This window comes from Somniosus microcephalus, chromosome 9 (assembly GCF_052327205.1).
Source record: "Somniosus microcephalus isolate GS21.2 chromosome 9, FLI_Smic_1.0, whole genome shotgun sequence".
Taxonomy (NCBI): domain Eukaryota; kingdom Metazoa; phylum Chordata; class Chondrichthyes; order Squaliformes; family Somniosidae; genus Somniosus; species Somniosus microcephalus.
The window spans coordinates 164,310,825-164,329,665 of record NC_140995.1 but is presented as its reverse complement, the minus strand read 5'-3'; the positions used below and the strand labels follow the sequence as shown (position 1 = coordinate 164,329,665).

Sequence of the window (18,841 nt, the reverse complement as noted above, 5' to 3'; positions counted from 1 at the left end):
ATTCTCTGCCACACAGGGCAGTTGAGGTCAATTCATTAAATGTATTCAAGAAGGAGTTGGATATATTTCTTGAGGCTAAAGGGATCAAGGGATATGGGGCGAAAGCAGGGACAGGGTACTGAATTTGGATGATCAGCCATGATCTCATTAAATGGCGGAGCGGGCTCAAGGGGCCGAATGGCCTACTCCTGCTCCTATCTTCTGTTTCTACCCATGTCAATAGGTTGCCTCCAATTCCCTGTGGTCTCATTTTTGTTCGCAGTCTCTTATGTGGAACCTTGTTGAATGCCTTCTGGAAATTCATATTAAATAACAGCTATAGACACTCCCTTATCTACCACGTTAGTTACCTCATCAAAAATTCAACTAGCTTCGTTAGGCATGACTTACCCGTTACAATTCCATGCTGGCTCTCTCTGATCACCTCATGTTTGTCTCAGTGCTCAGTCACTCTATCCCTAATAGGCCGCCATTTGGCTGAAAACGTAGACTTAGCTCACTCTATGAACTGAAGGGAGTTTACCAACTACAATATTGCTTGCAATCCCCATCACTGGCTATGCAGAATTTCCACCTGAGCACTAAGAGGACTGCATACAACTTGAAACATCTCTATCTTCATGCTGCAACTGGAGTTCTGGGTTTCTTTAATTCATTCAAAGGTTTTGAAAACAAACTGGAAAAAATAATTCTATTAATGCAAGTTATACACTTATTAAACGGGCCAGAGGAAAAAAGACATTTATTTATGCAGTTTAAAAAAAAAATCTCAATACATTATTGCCCTCAGCCAATCAACTATTATTCTTGATTTTACTTTTTTTTGTAAAATAAAGCTAATGTGTGCTTGTATCATATAATCAACCCTGACTTCCCTGAAGGTGAAAAGCTGAGAGTTGGAGAGCAGAGTTCCTCCACTCCTCCTTTTCTCTCTCTCTCTCTCTCTCTACAGCAGCGCTAACTTGCCCCGGAAGGTTTTTACCCGGGCAGTTTCATCGTGACCCCGGGTTGCTTGACGGAAACATTTCGGTGTTACAGAGGGAGCAGGGCTGGAAATTTAGGATTTACATTTTGCAAAAAAATTTTTAAACTAGAGGGAAAAAAACCCCAAGAAATCGGCGAAAACCCGGAGGATCCGAGCGGAGCGGGAGGTGAGCCGGCCGGCCTGCCTGCCTGCCGGCCCTGGGTGCGAGGAGATGGCGGGGAACTTCTGGCAGAGCTCGCACTAGTGAGTGTTTGATCTCAGGGGCTCGGAGTGTGAGGCCCAAACACAAAGATGTGGAAGAAGAGGATTCTAGAGAATTATTTCCAAAGTTGCTCACATCTTATTTCAAACTGCAGGTTGTGCGCTTCCTTTGCGCAGCGTTATTCCTGTTGTGGTGGCTCTCGGATTAAACCGTGGCCTTTCCTCCTCTTCTAGTATCTTCAAACAAACGGAATCAGCCTCAAATTAATATTAAAACCATTTTCCCGGGGAGAGACTATGTAAGAACTTGAACAGATGAGAGCAGGTTAATTTCTTGTTTTATATTTTGGGGGGGGGGCGGCGGTTGTCGAGAAATAACAAGACCAATTTATAATAACTATATATTTATAATGGTGTTCTAAAAATCTAGTTTGTTTTAAAATGTAATTGAAATGTTACCTTAATCAACTGATATAGTGGGACCATAGGAGGCAGTTGTGGCTGTAAAGTCTTCGGGGGAGAAATTCAGTATCGCCCCATTTGGGGTGCAATTATCGGCCGGGCACAAAGATTAGCGCCTGGTGCTAATTATCGCCTCTGACTGCAAACTTGGCTTTTATCGCCCCTGGAGGTAATTGGAGCGCTACACACCTGTCTTAAGGCACAAAGGCCGAGGAGCGAGGCGCTACCTCAGAGCGCTGGCGAAGCTCATGTGATGTCAGTCAGCAATGGAACACAGACACACTGGCGCCGGCCAGTTCTTAAAGGGGAGGGTTGATCTTGCTATGCATCCACATCCTGCTCATTGCAGCCTTGAATCTCGGCCTGGAGAGACCTGTACATCAAATCTGCTGGAAGAACAATGGAGAGACCCAGGGAAAGAGCTCAGAGTGCAGCCCCCACAGTCTCTTCTAAATCGATACAAGGAAGGGCAAATCAAAATGAACCTGCAAAGTGCTGCTCAGTACCCAAAACTCCTTTACACAGCGTTGAATCTCTCCAGAAGTCTCTCTCTCTCTCTCTCTCTCAGAAAGCATGGTGCAAAAATGTCACCAACAAAAAAAGGCAGGAATCGGTTGCCTTTAAATAGCGCTCCCCCAGTCCCTTCCTGACTGCAAAACGCTCCCCTCAACCTGTCGTTGCTAGCGGCAGCCAGTAAGGCAGGGGGCACCACTCAATATCCGGTCCGGGGCGTTGCACATTCGACTGACGTCACGATGTGCCGGAGCAGGAGATTGTGGTGGTAGCATTTAGCGCCGCCACAAAATGTCTAGTTAATTTCGTGAGCGGCGCAAACATTGCCGCGCATGGGCGCTAGTTGCTTTGCGGCCCATTAGCGCCCTCTTAAGGTGCTAACGGGAGGCACAAACAAACTGAATTTTTGCCCCATAATGCTGCAATCTGCCCAAGACACCAAAATGATATAACAACAGAAAATGCTGGAAATACTCAGCAGGCCAGGCAGCATCTGTGGAGAGAGAAACAGAGTTAACGTTTCAGGTCTGGGACCCTTCATAAAAGCTGGAGATGTAACATATTAAGCAGGTGCAGAGACAGGGGGTGGGGGGCGGTTTAGATGGGGAGGAAGGAATTGAAAGAGCAAACTGCTCATGTAAGAGGCAGGAAAGATAAAATGTTCCAAATGGGAATGGAAAAATAATACAGCATGAAAAATGGGGGCAGGGGTTATTGTCTGAAATTGTTGAACTTGATGGAGTCTGGAAGGCTGCAAAGTGCCTAATCGAAAGATGAGGTGCTGTTCCTCGAGCTTACGTTGAGCTTCATTGGAACAATGTAAGAGGCCGAGGACAGAGAGATCAGAGTGGGAGCGAAGCGGAGAATTAAAGTGACAGGCGACCGGAAGCTCAGGGTCAACCTTACGGACTGAACGGAGGTGTTCCGCAAAGCGGTCACCCAATATGCGTTTGGTCTCCCCAATGTAGATGAGATGCAACACCTGCCCTTTTACCTCCTCCCTTCCCACTGTCCAGGGCCCCAAACACCCTTTCCAGGTGAAACAGCGATTTACTTGTACTTCTTGCAATTTAATATATTGTATTCGCTGCTCACGATGCAGTCTCCTCTACATTGGGGAGACCAAACGCAGATTGGGCGACCGCTTTGCGGAACACCTCCGTTCAGTCCGTAAGGGTGACCCTGAGCTTCCGGTCGCCTGTCACTTTAATTCACCGCTTCGCTCCCACTCTGATCTCTCTGTCCTCGGCCTATTACATTGTTCCAATGAAGCTCAACGTAAGCTCGAGGAACAGCACCTCATCTTTCGATTAGGCACTTTTCAGCCTTCTGGACTCAATATCGAGTTCAACAATTTCAGACAATAACCCCTGCCCCCATTTTTCATGCTGTATTATTTTGCCATTCCCATTTGCAACATTTTCTCTTTCCTGCCTCTTACATAAGCACAGTTTGTTCTTTCAATTCCTTCCTCCCCTCCTAAACCCCACCCCCGTCTCTGCACCTGCTTAATATCTCTTACATCTGCAGCTTTTTCCAGTTCTGATGAAGAGTCCCAGACCTGAAACGTTAACTCTGTTTCTCTCTCCACGGATGCTGCCTGGCCTGCTGAGTATTTCCAGCATTTTCTGTTGTTATTTCAGATTTCCAGCATCTGCAGTATTTTGCTATTGCACCAAAATGATATGTTGGTGAGTGATGTTATTTTTGAGGTTCTATCGAATAGTGAGTTTTGGATTTTTGTCGTGCTCATATTTTTGAGGTTTTAGGGACATGAATACTGTTTATTAAGTATTTATATCAGATCTAGGAGGTAGCTCATAAGTATGCGTAGGAATATATTTTAAGGAACGAGGTATATTTTATTGCCCTCGTGAACTCTACAACCGTAGTTAGTGGAGTTGTATTTATGTAAGAACTGAGAAAATCCATTCTATTATAGTCATTGTTTAAATCTAAAAAGGCTTATGCGGTAGGTGGGCTTGACTGCCAGCCAAAGAGTGGAGAGCAGTCCTTTGGTTGCTTGGACTCTCGGCTGTCAGCCAGTCTGCTGGATGGAGAGGCAGATGAAGGTGAAACACTCCTTGTGAGAAAAGAAAAGCTGCAGCAAGCCGATTGTATTCACAAAACCTGATTTCCATTGATTGATAATTGAATGATATTTCTGTAAAACTACGAGAGAAAAGCTTGAGCAGTTTGCTTGGTCAAACCGTTTCATTGTATCTAGAGTACACTATTCCTCTTAATGCAGTGAAATAAAACCTGATTGCCCCTTCAGTTTAAATCGTAGAATTGACGGTAGATTGCCCATCAGTTTCATTGTGACACCACTGCCTGAAAAGAAGATAAGTAGTGCAAAAATGGAACAAAAACACTCCACCTATATATATTGTAAAATCCTCCAGTGCATGCTATTCATTATAAGGCAGTAACCTATCCCAGGGTTTAGTTGATCACGATAAACTTTCTGAACTCCTTATGAAATTAACTTGTAACTCTTAAACTTGTAATGTGTCTTCTGTGCAACACACTGCCACTTATCATGCTGTGCCAATTCTGTGTTTGTTCTGTGTCAGTTTACAGTGGATCCTTGATAAACAAGATGTCATGAAGGAGCGGCAGAAAGACTTAAAGTTCCTGACAGAAGAAGAATATTGGAAATTGCAAATATTTTTTGCTAATGGTAATTTTGTTCACCAGTGTTTCTATCAATTGTTGCTAAAGGGAGAGGCTGTGTGAGAAAAGCAATTTTTTTTTCTTTCCGAGGAACATTATTGCCTTATTTTGGGAATACGGTGAAAGATTTCCCTAGTTTCAAATTTTTTTTGCTAACATTTAACAGGCCTGATATTTTCAGCCAAATTTCAGATCTGTGGGTTATAGCCACTATAACTTTCTCACACCAGATCTTTCAATTTCCATGGACAGAACACTGAAATGCAGCCCTTTATTAACCACATGTATACAATATAGTGTGCAGTATGCTTTAAAAGTGATGGAGATGGGGAGGGGGTAAACAGGACAACATTAAGTTACACCAACTGGGAAATTGTAGATGTAGGCCAGAGAGTACTACTACAGTTATTGACTTCAAAAAACATCATTGTAAATTTTACATCTTGTGACTACTGTGACAAATAAAAGTCAAGAGCTAGGTTAAGGTGTATGGTTTTGTCCCATCTCAATTTAATAAATTATGTATATCACTAAAGGGTAAATAAACATTTCTTCTTGTCTTACCAATAGTAATCCAAGCCCTAGGGGAACACCTCAAACTGAGGCAGCAGGTTATTGCAACTGCAACAGTCTACTTCAAGAGATTCTATGCCAGGTAAGATGTTTTTTTAAATAATATTTTTACATTAAACTGTTCCATCTGTATACAGTACCTACTGGAACAAGACAGACCATTGACATTTGGTACTAAGACTTGCATACGTCTTGTTGCTCATTCCATTACATGTATACATTGTAGACCTGCAACAAAGGCACAAATATTTAAGAGCACTGCAAGTTGTGTTAGTGATGTTTGTCTGGCATAGCTGCAGCAGACACTTAAATGGGGTACAAATGGGACGTGGCTTCTTTGTAATACATGTGTTAGCTTTCACATGGTGGGTACTGCAAATCAATATACATGTAGTCGTCTTGTGCATTATTTATTTCGGTGTAAACTCTCAGTTGTGTACAGTGATAAAATCATTGCCTCATATCTGATATTCTGTTCCAGATGGGTGACTACTTTTATTTTATATATTCCCTAATCTAGCCAATTGATTGAACAAGGGATGTGGATAAATTATGGTTTTACTGACTTTGGTATAGTTATGTTCTTTGCAATCTATAAATGTTTTTATTTTATTTTACTAGAGATCTATAAATAGAATTAGACAGTGTTCCATTAATTTTAAATCAGGGTCTATACAAGTTCTTTTTAACAAAAATATCACTTTTCCATTAAATACAAACTATAAACAAACCAGATATAATTGAAAGGACAGTGTTTCTGAATTATTAGATAAACACTTAAGACATCACATACATAGAAAGTAGATGCATTTATATAGCATCTTTTATGACTTCAGGACATCCCAAAACGCTTCACAGCCAATGAAGTACTTTTGAAGTGCAGTCACTGTTGTAATATAGGGAAACGCGGTAGCCAATTTGCATATAACAAGGTCCCACAAACAGAAATTAGATAAATAACCAGAAAATGTGTTGCTTGAGGAATAAATGTTGCCCACAACATCGGGAGAATTCCCCTGCACTTTTTCTAAAAGTGCCATTGGACTGCTGGAGAGGCCAAAAAAGAGCCATGATTTAATGTCTCATCGGAAGGCACTACATTCTGGGATATACTGTAGCTTTATAGAATCATAGAATAGTACAGCACAGAAGAAGGCCATTCGGCTCATCAAGTCTGTACTGGCTCTTTTGAACAGCAATCCAGTTAGGCCCACTGCCCCGCTCTTTCCCCATATCCCTGCAATTTTTTCTCCTTCAAGTATTTATCCAATTCCTTTTTGAAGGCTACTATTGAATCTGTATCCACCTATCAGGTAGTGCATTCAAAATCCTAACCACTCGTTGCATAAAAAAGTTTTCCCTCGTGTCCCCTCTGGTTCTATTGCCAATCACCATAAGTCTGTGCCCTCTCGTTATCAACCCTTCAGCCATTGGAAACAGCATGTATGCTGACGACGCCCAGCTCTACCTCAACACCACCTCTCTCGACCCCTCCACTGTCTCCTAAATTGTCAGACTGCTTGTGCGACATCCAGTACTGGATAAGCAGATATTTCCTCCAACTAAATATTGGGAAGACCGAAACCATGGTCTTCGGTCCCCGCCCCAAACTCTGTTCCCTAGCCACCGACTCTATCCCTCTCTCTGGCACTGTCTGAGGCTGAACCAGACTGTTTTCAACCTTGGTGTCATATTTGACCCTGATATGAATTTCCAACCACATATCCGCGCCATCACTAAGACCACCTATTTCCACCTCTGGGACATCGCCCGATTCTGCCTCGGCTCATCTGCACTGAAACTCTCATCCATGCCTCTGTTATCTCTAGACTTGACTATTTCAATGTACTCCTGGTCGGCCTCCCAGTTCTACCCTCTATAAAATTGAGGTCATCCAAAATCTGCCCACGTCCAAATTTGCACCAAGACCCGTTCACCCATCACCGCTGTGCTCGCTGACCTATATTGGCTCCCGGTTAAGCAATGCCTCGATTTCAAAATTCTCATCCTTTTTCAAATCCCTGCAGGGCCTCACCCTTCCCTATCTCTGTAATCTCCTCCAGCCCCACAACCCCCTGAGATATCTGCGCTCCTCTAATTCTGCCCTGTTGAAAATCCCTGATTATAATCGCTCAACCACTGGTGGCCATTCCTTCAGCTGCCTAGGCCCTAAACTCTGGAAATCCCTCCCTAAACCTCTCCATCTCACTACTTCTCTTTCCTCCTTTAAGACGCTCCTTAAAACCTACCTCTTTGACCAAGCTTTTGGTCACCTGCCCTAATTTCTCCTTATTTGGCTCGTGTCAAATTTTTTGTCTTTTAATACTCCTGTGAAGCGCCTTGGGACATTTTACTACATTAAAGGCGCAATATAAATACAAGTTGTTGTTGTTAACTCTACCTAAACTATTCATGACTTTAAACACCTATCAAATCTCCTCTTGGCCTTCTCTGCTATAAGGAGAACAACCCCAGCTTCTCCAGTCTATCTACGTAACTGTAATCCCTCATCCCTGGAACCATTTTAGTAAATCTCTTCGGTACCCTCTCCAAAGCCCTCATGTCCATCCTAAAGTGTGGTGTCCAGAATTGGACACAATACTGCAGCTGGGTTTATCAATAGAAAGTTGAATTGTCAATTAAAACTGAGAAAAAATATTTTTGCTGCATTATGGTGAGTGAACTGTTATTGAGACTTTCTTTTTACCATTTCAGATATTCACTGAAGAGTATAGATCCAGTACTGATGGCTCCAACTTGTGTATTTTTAGCATCAAAAGTAGAGGTATTTTCAAATAATACTATTATAGTGTGATCCAGCTTCTGATTATAGATAATTCAGATAGTGGAACCTCATCACCTGAGTTACTAGTTCTAGTGAGGATTTTATTGAGGTACATTTTTGTTCAAACAGATTATGAATATACACATTTCTTAGAAAATTCATGGGGAATTATTTATAACCCAGGAGTGATTATATGGCACTAATTTGTGGAGGGTTTCGAATGATGTAAACTTTGAGATGAAACTGAAGTGGTTTCTAACAATTCTGAACCTTGAGGTGAAATTAACACATTGTTGTGTTTTTGGGGAGCAGTTCTATTCCTTTGTAGGACAAGTGACTCAGGAGCCCTAAAAATATCCAAAGATGTCCAAAAATGTTGTTTGTAACAATGCTACTGAACTCTGGGAAAATAAATGCTACTGAACTCTGGGAAAATAGACAAGAGTTAATGCTAAGAACCATGAGTACTCAAGACAGCACTGCAAGGATAAAAGGATCTTTCACAGTTAGCAGCTGGTTCCAATTAGTGTCGGGCACTAGTTACATCTAGGTTTGTCAATGTTGAATGGAAAGTTACGTTGACAAGTGTTTGGGATGATCTAAAACAAAGCCATTGTTGCCGTGTACTGTTTTGCACTTATTTAAAGCCAGAAAAAGTGAAAGTTTTTACAACTAAAGAGCAGACCAAGCTTTCCTGGAGTAATTTAAAAAATTGCTCATTAATAAGTGCTTTTCTAATTATTGTCACCAAATAAAAGAATCCTTGCAAAGAGGTGTATGTCAGAGTGGTTGAAGTGCTATTGGAGGAATTTAGTTTGAGAATCGTAAGACATAAAATGATGTTCAGGAATTTCCTCCGGGTTTCTCTTGATTGGCTGCCGTGGAAGATCAGTGGGAACTCTGGATAGATGAACAAACGGGATTTCTGGTGATCTTCTACCAAAGTTACGCTGGCCAAGCAGGAGAACCCCAACCACTCCCCGAAGAAATTCCCAGTGGTACTTCTCTAGATGTGGACTGTGAGTTCCAGATAGTTCTTTGATGAGGGATTAAGGTGAAGGGGTTAGGATTTGTCTGGTGCCTTTTGATTAATATTCCTTACAAGGTTTATTGGTTAGTTGATCTCTGTGCTCTTGTACTTTTTTAGGATTTTTTCCCCTGGATATCATAGTAAATACCTGCTAGAATGTTCTTTTGCATATGGCATCTGCTTTGAAAGATTAATGACTGTGATGTTGTTGCTGCAGTTTTTGAATGATCAGTTTATATTCTTGCAATAAACTACAGCTGATACTGATAAATATAGGGAGCTTTAATTATCGAGGAAGAATTGATTACTCCTGTTCTGTAAATTTATGCTGATGCAATTAATCTGATAAGACTTGATTTCAACCATATTTAGGAGAGGAAATTTAAAGTTTAATCTGTATATGTTCACAACCCTAATTTTTGAGGTACTGAAACTAAACTAAAGCATCCAAATGAATTTATTGCTCTCTTTGTTATGTTGTATTGAACATAACTGCCTGCTATAATCTACTTTTTGTGTTTAGGAATTTGGTGTTGTCTCAAACACACGTTTGATTTCAGCTTCAACTTCAGTGTGTGAGTACAAAGGTTTTTTCTGTTAACTAAAAATTCTGATTTTATAACCACGCAGTTAACAAGATTTACAGAAGATACTGTATATGAAGTTGTTGAATTCTGTTTATTGCATGAGTGAGGGAAATTGCATAACTTATGAACAGTAATCACGAATGAGCTGTGAAGGCTTCTTCACAAATGGAATACATGTGGTGGTCAACAGTTTCATATACATATTTGTTCAATTTATAGATGGTACAGTTAAAATTTCAAAAGGGACTTGCATTTTGAGACAAATTTTTAAACTCTCTTGTTGAATATTTGTAAGCTGAAGCACACAGAATGCTTATGGCCCGTTGTCATCACGGTACTTGTGACATTAGATAGATCATTTTATTGCCATATGTAACTAGTACAATGGAATGCTTACTCCCCACTCACTCCCACAATACAAGCATATAAATATAAAAGCAAAAAAATAAAAACAAGTATAAATAAAAACAATAAGCAAATAAGCAAAAAGTATAGCAATAACAGTCCAAGTTGCAGGATATGATGAATAGTGCAAAAAAGCCTCAATTACCACTGGAAATAATAGTAATGTAATATGATAAATATATGGTAATATAAGTATAATATATATATTTACATAAACATATAACTATAATATATGGGGCAGTGCGATTAGCAGTTCAGTAGGCGCACTGCCTGTGGATAGAAACTGTTCTTAAACCTGCTGGTCCTGGTTCGGATGCTGCGGTACCGACGTCTGGACCGCAGGAGGGAGAACAGTTTGTGCCCAGGGTGATTGGGGTCCTGGATGATGGAGCAGGCCTTGTTCCAGCACCTGGTCTGGAAGATCTCCTCTATGGACGGAAGTGCACACCCGATGATCTTTTCTGCCGTATTCACAACTCTCTGGATGGCTTTCTTGTTCTGTGCAGTGGTGTTACCATACCACACATTGACACCACTCGTCAAGACACTATGGTGCCGCGGTAAAAATTCACAAGCCACTGTGTGCTTATGCCGCATTTCCTCAGGCACCGTAAAGGGTAAAGGCGCTGGTGTGCCTTCTTCAGCATAGCCTCAGTATTATGGTTCCAGGCCAGGTCATCAGAGATCTGCAGTCCCAGGAATCGGAAGCAACTGACAACTTCCACTGGTGTCCTGTCTATGCTGATGGGGCGATGGTTCCCTCGGTGGCTTCTGAAGTCCACGATGAGCTCCTTAGTGTTGCCAACGTTCAGGGCAAGGTTGTTGTCATTGCACCATCTCATCAGCTGGACTATCTCATCTCTGTACTCAGTCTCGTCATCGTTGCTTATCAGGCCAATTACTGTGGTGTCGTCGGCAAACTTGATAATCCGGTTATTGCTGTGTATGGCTGTACAGTCATGTGTAAACAGAGAGTACAGCCAAGGACTGAGGCAGCAGCCTTGTGGCGCTCCGGTGTTGAGGACCAGAGTGGATGAGGTGTTGTTCCCTATTTTCACCACTTGAGGCCTACCAGTCAGGAAATCCAGAATCCAATTGCAGATGGGGGTGCCCAGGCCTAGGTTCCTCAGTTTCAGGACCAGCTTGGAGGGAATAATAGTATTAAATGCAGAACTGTAGTCAATGAACAACAGTCTGATGTAAGTGCCCCTCTTGTCTAGGTGTTCCAGGGCAGTGTGTAGTGTTAGGGAGATGGCATCGTCTACAGACCTGTTCGCCCTATATGCGAACTGGAACGGGTCCAAGGAATCGGATATGATGCTGCTTATGTGTGTCATGACCAGCTTTTCCAGGCACTTCATGGCTATGGATGTTAGAGCCACGGGATGATAGTCATTGAGGCCTGTTACCTTGGTCTTCTTAGGTAACGGCACAATGGTTGTTTCCTTGAAGCACACTGGTACAACAGACTGCTGCAATGAGATGTTAAAAATCAGTTGCAGTCTGGTTGTCCAAGAGTATGGTTAAGATGCGAGAGTTCCTGGCAGCCTTTGTGGAAGTTTGTTTGGGTCTGTTCTGTTTAGAAGGCCTTTGACTAATTTTGTTACAGGCTGTACATATTGGTTTGTGAGTCAGCTTTGAATTGGCTAGTATATGGAGATTTGTCCACTGTTGACAATGTTTGGGGTCAGTCATGTTGAGAGTGTGCACAGATGCTTAATGCATTTTTAAACTGTCAGTAGCTAGTGGTAAAGTAGTTGGAGTAACTGCATTATTATGGAATTGTTTTTAAAAATATTATATATTCCATAAATTTGAAACTATTCGCATGGATCAGTATTTTGGTTCATCTATGTTGCTTGTTTGCAGTACAGAAATGTTTGACGCTTTAGCTTGTTCGCTCTATGGTGGAGTCAACTAACCTGGTAATTTTGAGCTGATATAATAAGAGGAATAATTGACTAAAGACCTTTTATGTTTTCTGAAAAAAAATAAGTTCATGTTACTTGGACTACTGTATTCCATGCTGTGGAATAATGTAGTTTCCTAGGAATCTGCTTCATCAAATATTGTCATTTGTGAATAGAGAAAAGCTAAAGAGAACAAGTATGCTACATATATTCATCATATATATATATACTGTTGGACTGGAGTTTTGTTAATTTTTAATTTGTCACCTTTCTTTTACAATGTAGTGAAAACCAGGTTTTCTTATGCATTTCCTAAGGAATTTCCCTACAGAATGAACCATGTAAGTATTAGTTTTTTCCTTGTTTTTAATGGAGTATAATTACTCATTGGATCCTTGGTCATTTCAGTGATACTTGCCGAAATGGAGCTGATCTTCTGGAGGCTTCACTTTATCAGTAATCCCGTCCCTTTGGCTGAGCATTGAAGTGGTGATTCATTTTGGGTGGGTTTCAACATGTCCAAAATATTGTAGGAGGTTGTTACATGCCTTTCATGCTTCAGAGCAATTAATTATATTAACAAGATGGAGAATTTGAGGTTGGGCACCCTTGCATATTTAAGATGTATTTGTTAAGTCATGAATTCCTATCTGAGACACTGGTGTAATGATGTGAAAAGCCCAAGCTCTACAGACATTTCAGCACCACAAATTTTAGCATTCAATTTTCTCTACTTTCAACACTCCATTTAGATTATATTGTCAACTATAACTTTGCATTGCAAAGTGTGTCTTCAAACTTTAAAATTCTTGTTGCCTTTAATAAGGAAGCCCTTGTCCAATATTGCTCAATTTTTAATTTTTATTCAGTTGGTTGTAAAACACCTGCTGCATTCTTACGGCAGTTCATTTCCAATAATGCAAGGTAAATGTTCATAGCTCTCGTCAGCATCACCGACTCAATCTATTTCAGAGTTGTCCTGGTCCGCAGTTTCATTTCATCCCTCGCCTCACCCGGTGCTTTAACAAAAAACTTTTTTTCTTCTTTTTAGGTGTCAAGGACCACAAGCTTCAACAACTCTTAAAATACCAACGCGCCCCCCCCCCCCCCGATCCTTCTACTCCTTCACTTTCCTCTGATCCCCGTCCCTCCTTCCAATCTCTCCCTTTGCCGTGTTTTCACTATTTCCTCTGACCTTCCCCTCTCTGACCTTGAACAATCAGTCCACAGCAAAGGCCTCTGCTTCATCCCCTTACGCTCCACCTCAATGAATTTTGAGTTCAGCACGACGCTGAGCTGTTCTTCCGTCGCCTTCGCCTCCACGCCCACTTCTTTGGCTAGGAGTCGTCCCTCTGAACAACAGACCCTTTCACCTGTCTCCAGAATTCTCATTTCACCTGGACCCCTCCCTCTTACCCTCTCTAGATCTTTTCATTGGAAACTGCTGGTGTGACATCGGTCATCTCGATTTTTCTACTCCGCTCACTCACTCTAACCTACCACCCTCTGAAATTGCAGCACTCCATTCTCTCAGGTTCAACCCTAACATTGTCACTAAACCTGCTGACAAGGGTGGTGCTGTTGTTGTTTGGCGAACCAACCTCTACCTTGTGGAAGCTGAACGCCAACTCTCCGACACCTCCTCCTACCTCCCCATGACCATGACCCCACGACTGAACATGAAGCCATCGTTTCCCAGACTTCCTCTCCTCTGGAGATCGCCCCACCCCACGGCTTCCAGCCTTATAGTCCCCCAACCCCATACAGCCCGCTTCTACCTTCTTCCCAAGATCCACAAACAGGACTGCCTTGGTAGACACATCGTTTCAGCCTGATCTTGCCCCACGGAAGTTATTTCTTCGTATCTAGACTGTTTTTCTCCCCTTGTCCAGTCTCTTCCCACCTATCCGCAACTCTTCCAACGCTCTCCACCACTTTAACAGTTTCTTAGCCCTAACTGTCTTTTTACTTTGGGCATTCAGTCCTTCTGCACCTCCATCCCCCACCAGGATGGCCTGCAGGCCCTCCGCTTCTTTCTTGAACAGAGGCCCAACCGTCGACCAACACCCTTCTCCGCCTGGCTGAACTTGTTCTCACATTGAATAACTTTTCCTTTGACTCCACTCACTTCCTCCAAATGAAAGGTGTTGCTATGGGAACCCATATGGATCCTAGCTATGCCTGCTTTTTCGTGGGATATGTGAAACATTCTTTGTTCCAGTCCTACACAGGTCACATTTTTCCGGTACATTGATGACTGTATCGGTCTCATCATGAACTGGAAAATGTCATCAACTTTACTTCCAATTTCCACCCCTCTCTCGCCTTCACATGGTCCATCTGACTCTTCCCTTCCCTTCCTCGACTTCTCTATCTTCATTTCTGGGGATAGACTGTCAACCAATATCTACTATAAGCCCATTGACTCCCACAGCTCCCTGGACTACACTTCCTCCCACTCTGCTTCCTGTAAGGACTTTATTCCATTCTCCCAGTTTCTCTATCTCCGTTGCATCTGTTCTGACGATACCATTTTCCACACCAGTGCTTCCGATATTTCTTCCTTTTTCCTCAACCGATGATTCCCCTCTACCATGGTTGACAGGGCCCTCGACTGTGTCCGTCCCATTTCCTGCATTTCTACTCCCTCCCCTTCCCCTCCCTCCACCAAAGTAGGGTACCCTTGTCCTCACCTTCCACCCCACCAGCCTCTACATTCAATGGATCATCCGCTGCCATTTCCAGTGTGATCCCATACCAAACACATCTTCCCCTCCCCTCTCTCAGCATTTCGAAGGGACTGCTCCCTCCGCGACACCCTGACCCACTCCCTTTCCCACTGCACCTTCCCATGCAAGCGCAGGAGATGCAACATCTGATCTTTCACCTCCTCCCTTCACACCATCCAGGGCCCCAAACACTCCTTCCAGGTGAAACAGTGATTTGCTTGTACTTCTTTCAATTTAGAAAAAAAAATAGGAGCAGGAGTAGGCCATTCGGCCCTTCGAGCCTGCTCTGCCATTCAATCTGATCATGGCTGATCCAATATGATCATGGCTGATCCGACTTTAGTATACTGTACTCGCTGCTCATGATGCGGTCTCCTCACATTGGGGAAACCAAACGCAGATTGGGTGACCGCTTTGCTGAATACTTCTGGTCAGTCCGCAAGCTGGACCCTGAGTTTCCAGTTGCTCGCCATTTTAATTCTCCTTCCCTCAACCAACATAACAAAAAAAACAGATTATCTGGTCATTATCACATTGCTGTGCGCTAATTGGCTGCCGCGTTTCCCACATTACAACAATGACTCCACTTCAAAAGTACTTCATTGGCTATGTTTGTTCTTGGTCTAGTCATTTGGTGTGCAGGATTTGATTTGTTCAGTTTTCCATTGCCAAAATAATTCTTAAAATGAAGATAGAAAAATTAGATATCTTTAATTTGTGAATTATTTTCTCTCCATTCTTTTAGGTCTGCCTGGGGTGTATACAGTTACACTAACAAGAGTGTTGGCATATTACCTGCTCCCAGGTCTCTGTCAACAAGTGTGTGTGTGTGTGTGTGTGTGTGTGTGTGTGTGTGTGTCCTACAGAGAGGCACCAATCGTCAAGGCATTTAAAAGCATCTATTTATAGAATCTCTAAATAAATTAAATATTTCTCACTTTGCTAAAGTGCTTTTACTAATTGGAAACTTTTATTTAATGTTTTACAGATATTGGAATGTGAATTTTATTTGTTAGAGTTAATGGTAAGTGCTTTGGCCTTTTTTTATATTCATCAAGGGATGTTAGCTCTGGAATATAGACCACTTCCTTATTTCAAACACCCAGGCCTAGAAATTTGGTTACGTAGTGCCCATTGTTTGGGCGCTACGGGTGCCGAATTGGGTCTAGAATTGTGTCCGAGCAGTGCGCTCACACTTCTAGTGCTGTCCGCACCGGTCGCCATCTTGGTGAGGGCTGTAGGGCACCTTTAGGAGCGTGGGCTGGAAGTATGGTAAGTAGGCAGATTGTGATGTCAATCAGCGTGCAATGCTGATTTGACGCCAGCACTGCCATTTTCGTCGTCGTCGCTGGAACTAACGTCCTGCGGTGTTCAGCAGCAGGAAGGACTGCCCACTAGTGATATTTAAAGGGATCAGCAACAACTTTCAGGTAACTTGCTTTGTAAGTTTGTGGAAGTGTTTGCAGCTTTCTAGAGTTATTTAAAGTTGGTGAGGTGACAGGAACTGGTGCTACAAGTGGAGAAGGCCTTGCTTCTGAATTCAAGGATTCTGGTCAGACCACTTGCTCCCAGTCATGGGTGCTCTAGTTGTTATCCCCTTGGCCTGCAGCATGACAGAGAGATGGAGCAGAGGCAGCAAAGAAGAGGACAAGCTGCTCGCAGGGGGAGGAAGGGGAGAAAGGCTCTCAGCAGGAGGTTTACCTGCCTAGAGTCTTCTGAAAGCAATTCTGTTACCTCAGCCTGAGCCAGGAGCAGTGTGTGAGGCGCCTGCGCTTTACGAAGGAGGTGCTCACAGAACTCTGCCACCTCTTGCAACCAGACCTGCAGCCTCATACCAGGGCAAGGACAGCGCTGCCAGTGGCTGTGAAGATGGCCATGGTCCTAAATTTCTTTGCATCCAGATCCTTCCAGGCTGGAGCGGGCAACATCTGTAACATCTTGCAGTTCGCTGTCCACTGCATGAGAGGTGACAGACGCTCTTTATGCCAGGAGAGGGGACTTCATCTGCTTCTCTCTGACCAGAGAGAAGCAGACGGAACGTGCACGTGGCTTTGCCAGGATAGCAGACTTTCCCATGGTGCAGGGCGCCATCGACTGCAAGCATGTGCTTTGCGGGCACTGTATATAAAAGCTGAGTTATCCTGCAACCACAAAGGTTACAACTCACTCAATGTGTAGTTGGTGTGCGACCATGCTCAACATATCATCCTGGCAACAGTCATGATGCTTTTATTCTGTGCCAGTCCGCTGTTCCCTCAGTCTTTGAGCCACCAAGACAAACCAGAGAGTGGCTACTGGGCGACAAGGGCTATCCCTTGGCCACCTGGCTCATGACTCCACTCTGCAACCCAACCATATGTGGGCAGCACGTGTACAACGAGAGCCATGCTGCCACACGAAACATCATAGAACAGACCATTGACGTCCTTAAACAATGCTTCCGCTGCCTGGACTGCTCTGGAGGAGGCCTACAGTACTCACCAGAGCGCGTGTCCCGATTCATTGTAGTCTGCTGTATCCTCCACAACTTGGCCATTGTGAGGGCACAGCCCTTTGCCACCAGGGATATGGCCACCAGCACAGGAGGAGGAGGAGACAACCCAGACAGCCCTTTTCTGGCCGGGATATCCGGGATCGAATCATCTGCCTGCGGTACCAGTGAATGCAACCCCAATTTCCCATTCAACATTAGTCCCACACCTTACCTTCTCTCTGTTACTGACCATCACAGCGTCCCCTTGGCCGCAAAGTTGAAATAAAAGCCACCACAAAGCAAACTTTCGAATCAAACTTTATCCATGTATCCATCCAACAAACTCTTTTTTTATCCGGCACCGACGGGACCGGCGTGGTGCCGGTTGATCAAAAAGTCCGGATTACAGAGAGGTATACTTACTAAGGTACGAAAGCCCCATACACGGCCACAGATCCAGGCGTCCCTGTTGCATGGCAACAGGTGCAGGAACCCCGGTTACACGGCCACAGATCCAGGAACCCCGGTTACACTTCCACTAATACGAAGTAAAACTTACCTGAACCTACTCCTGAATTTTGCCGGTTAAGAGAGATTTCTGGTTATTTAGGTGCCGGTAAAAAGAGAGTTTCCTGTACATCAAAAATTCAACTAATCACCCTTGTGCTTTCCCTTAGTGACTGTCTTGCTTGTGCCTTTGTCTATCCTAGTGCTCCTATGCAGTGCTACTCCAGTGGCTGCAGCATGGCTGGTGGAAGGCTGCTGACTTTTATTGGGGGAGACTGCAGATGGCCTTGCAGGATAGCCTCGAGGATCTCTAAGTCTAATAGGCTCGACTTTGGACTGCACCACCTCTGCATGGGCGGCAGCAGTTTGGGCTGGCTAGCTGACGCGCAACAGCAAGAGCACTGGCGGAGTGGCAGTGGTGGGAGGACGAATCATGAGAGGACAGCAAGGTTGTCCTCCATGAATCCATTGCCACTCCCTAGGGGCAGATCCTCAGCAATCCAAGTGATCTGCTGGAGTACAGACTACTGGACTGCTGTGACACCCTGCAGGCTCCTTTCAACACTGGTAAACCCAGCCATGATGGCAGCAGTATGTGCTTGCATGACTTCATGAGCTTCCATTGCAGCACTCTGATGTTGGGTGGCTTGTGCTACAATGGAAGTTGAGACATCAGCCATCAGACGCTGCATGATGGTTGGGTCTGCAAGTTCATTAATGGATCTGCCTAGCCCTTCCAGGCTGGAAAGGATGGGCTCCAAGCTCTGCCCAAAGCCCTGTGTAAGGCTGGAGCTGGACTTCTCCATGCTCTTTGGCATTGCATTCAGGCTTTCTGGCAGGCCTGCCAATGCACCAATTTCATTAGGCATACCCATCAGCGTTCTTCTGTAGGCCACTTCATCGAGGTCTTCATCTGTGTCCTGTGCAGCAGAACTTGTGTGCGACCTTGCCCTCTGGGGAGCTGACACCTGAGCTACCCTTTCTCCTTGCCCCGGCTGCAGGCCA

The 18,841-nt window shown here is 43.7% G+C and overlaps 1 protein-coding gene across 1 annotated transcript in view; it reads left to right on the top strand.

Moving 5' to 3' along the window:
* Positions 1 to 975: 975 nt before the first annotated feature.
* ccnc (cyclin C) overlaps positions 976 to 18,841 on the top strand; it is a 42,899-nt gene continuing 25,033 nt past the window's right edge. Inside the window, exons 1-7 of the mRNA XM_085997450.1 lie at positions 976 to 1,228; positions 4,738 to 4,844; positions 5,408 to 5,492; positions 8,126 to 8,195; positions 9,749 to 9,800; positions 12,413 to 12,468; positions 15,845 to 15,880. Of these exons, the coding sequence (XP_085853576.1) occupies positions 1,197 to 1,228; positions 4,738 to 4,844; positions 5,408 to 5,492; positions 8,126 to 8,195; positions 9,749 to 9,800; positions 12,413 to 12,468; positions 15,845 to 15,880 (438 nt within the window). The 5' untranslated portion in view covers positions 976 to 1,196. The remainder of the gene's footprint in view (positions 1,229 to 4,737; positions 4,845 to 5,407; positions 5,493 to 8,125; positions 8,196 to 9,748; positions 9,801 to 12,412; positions 12,469 to 15,844; positions 15,881 to 18,841) is intronic.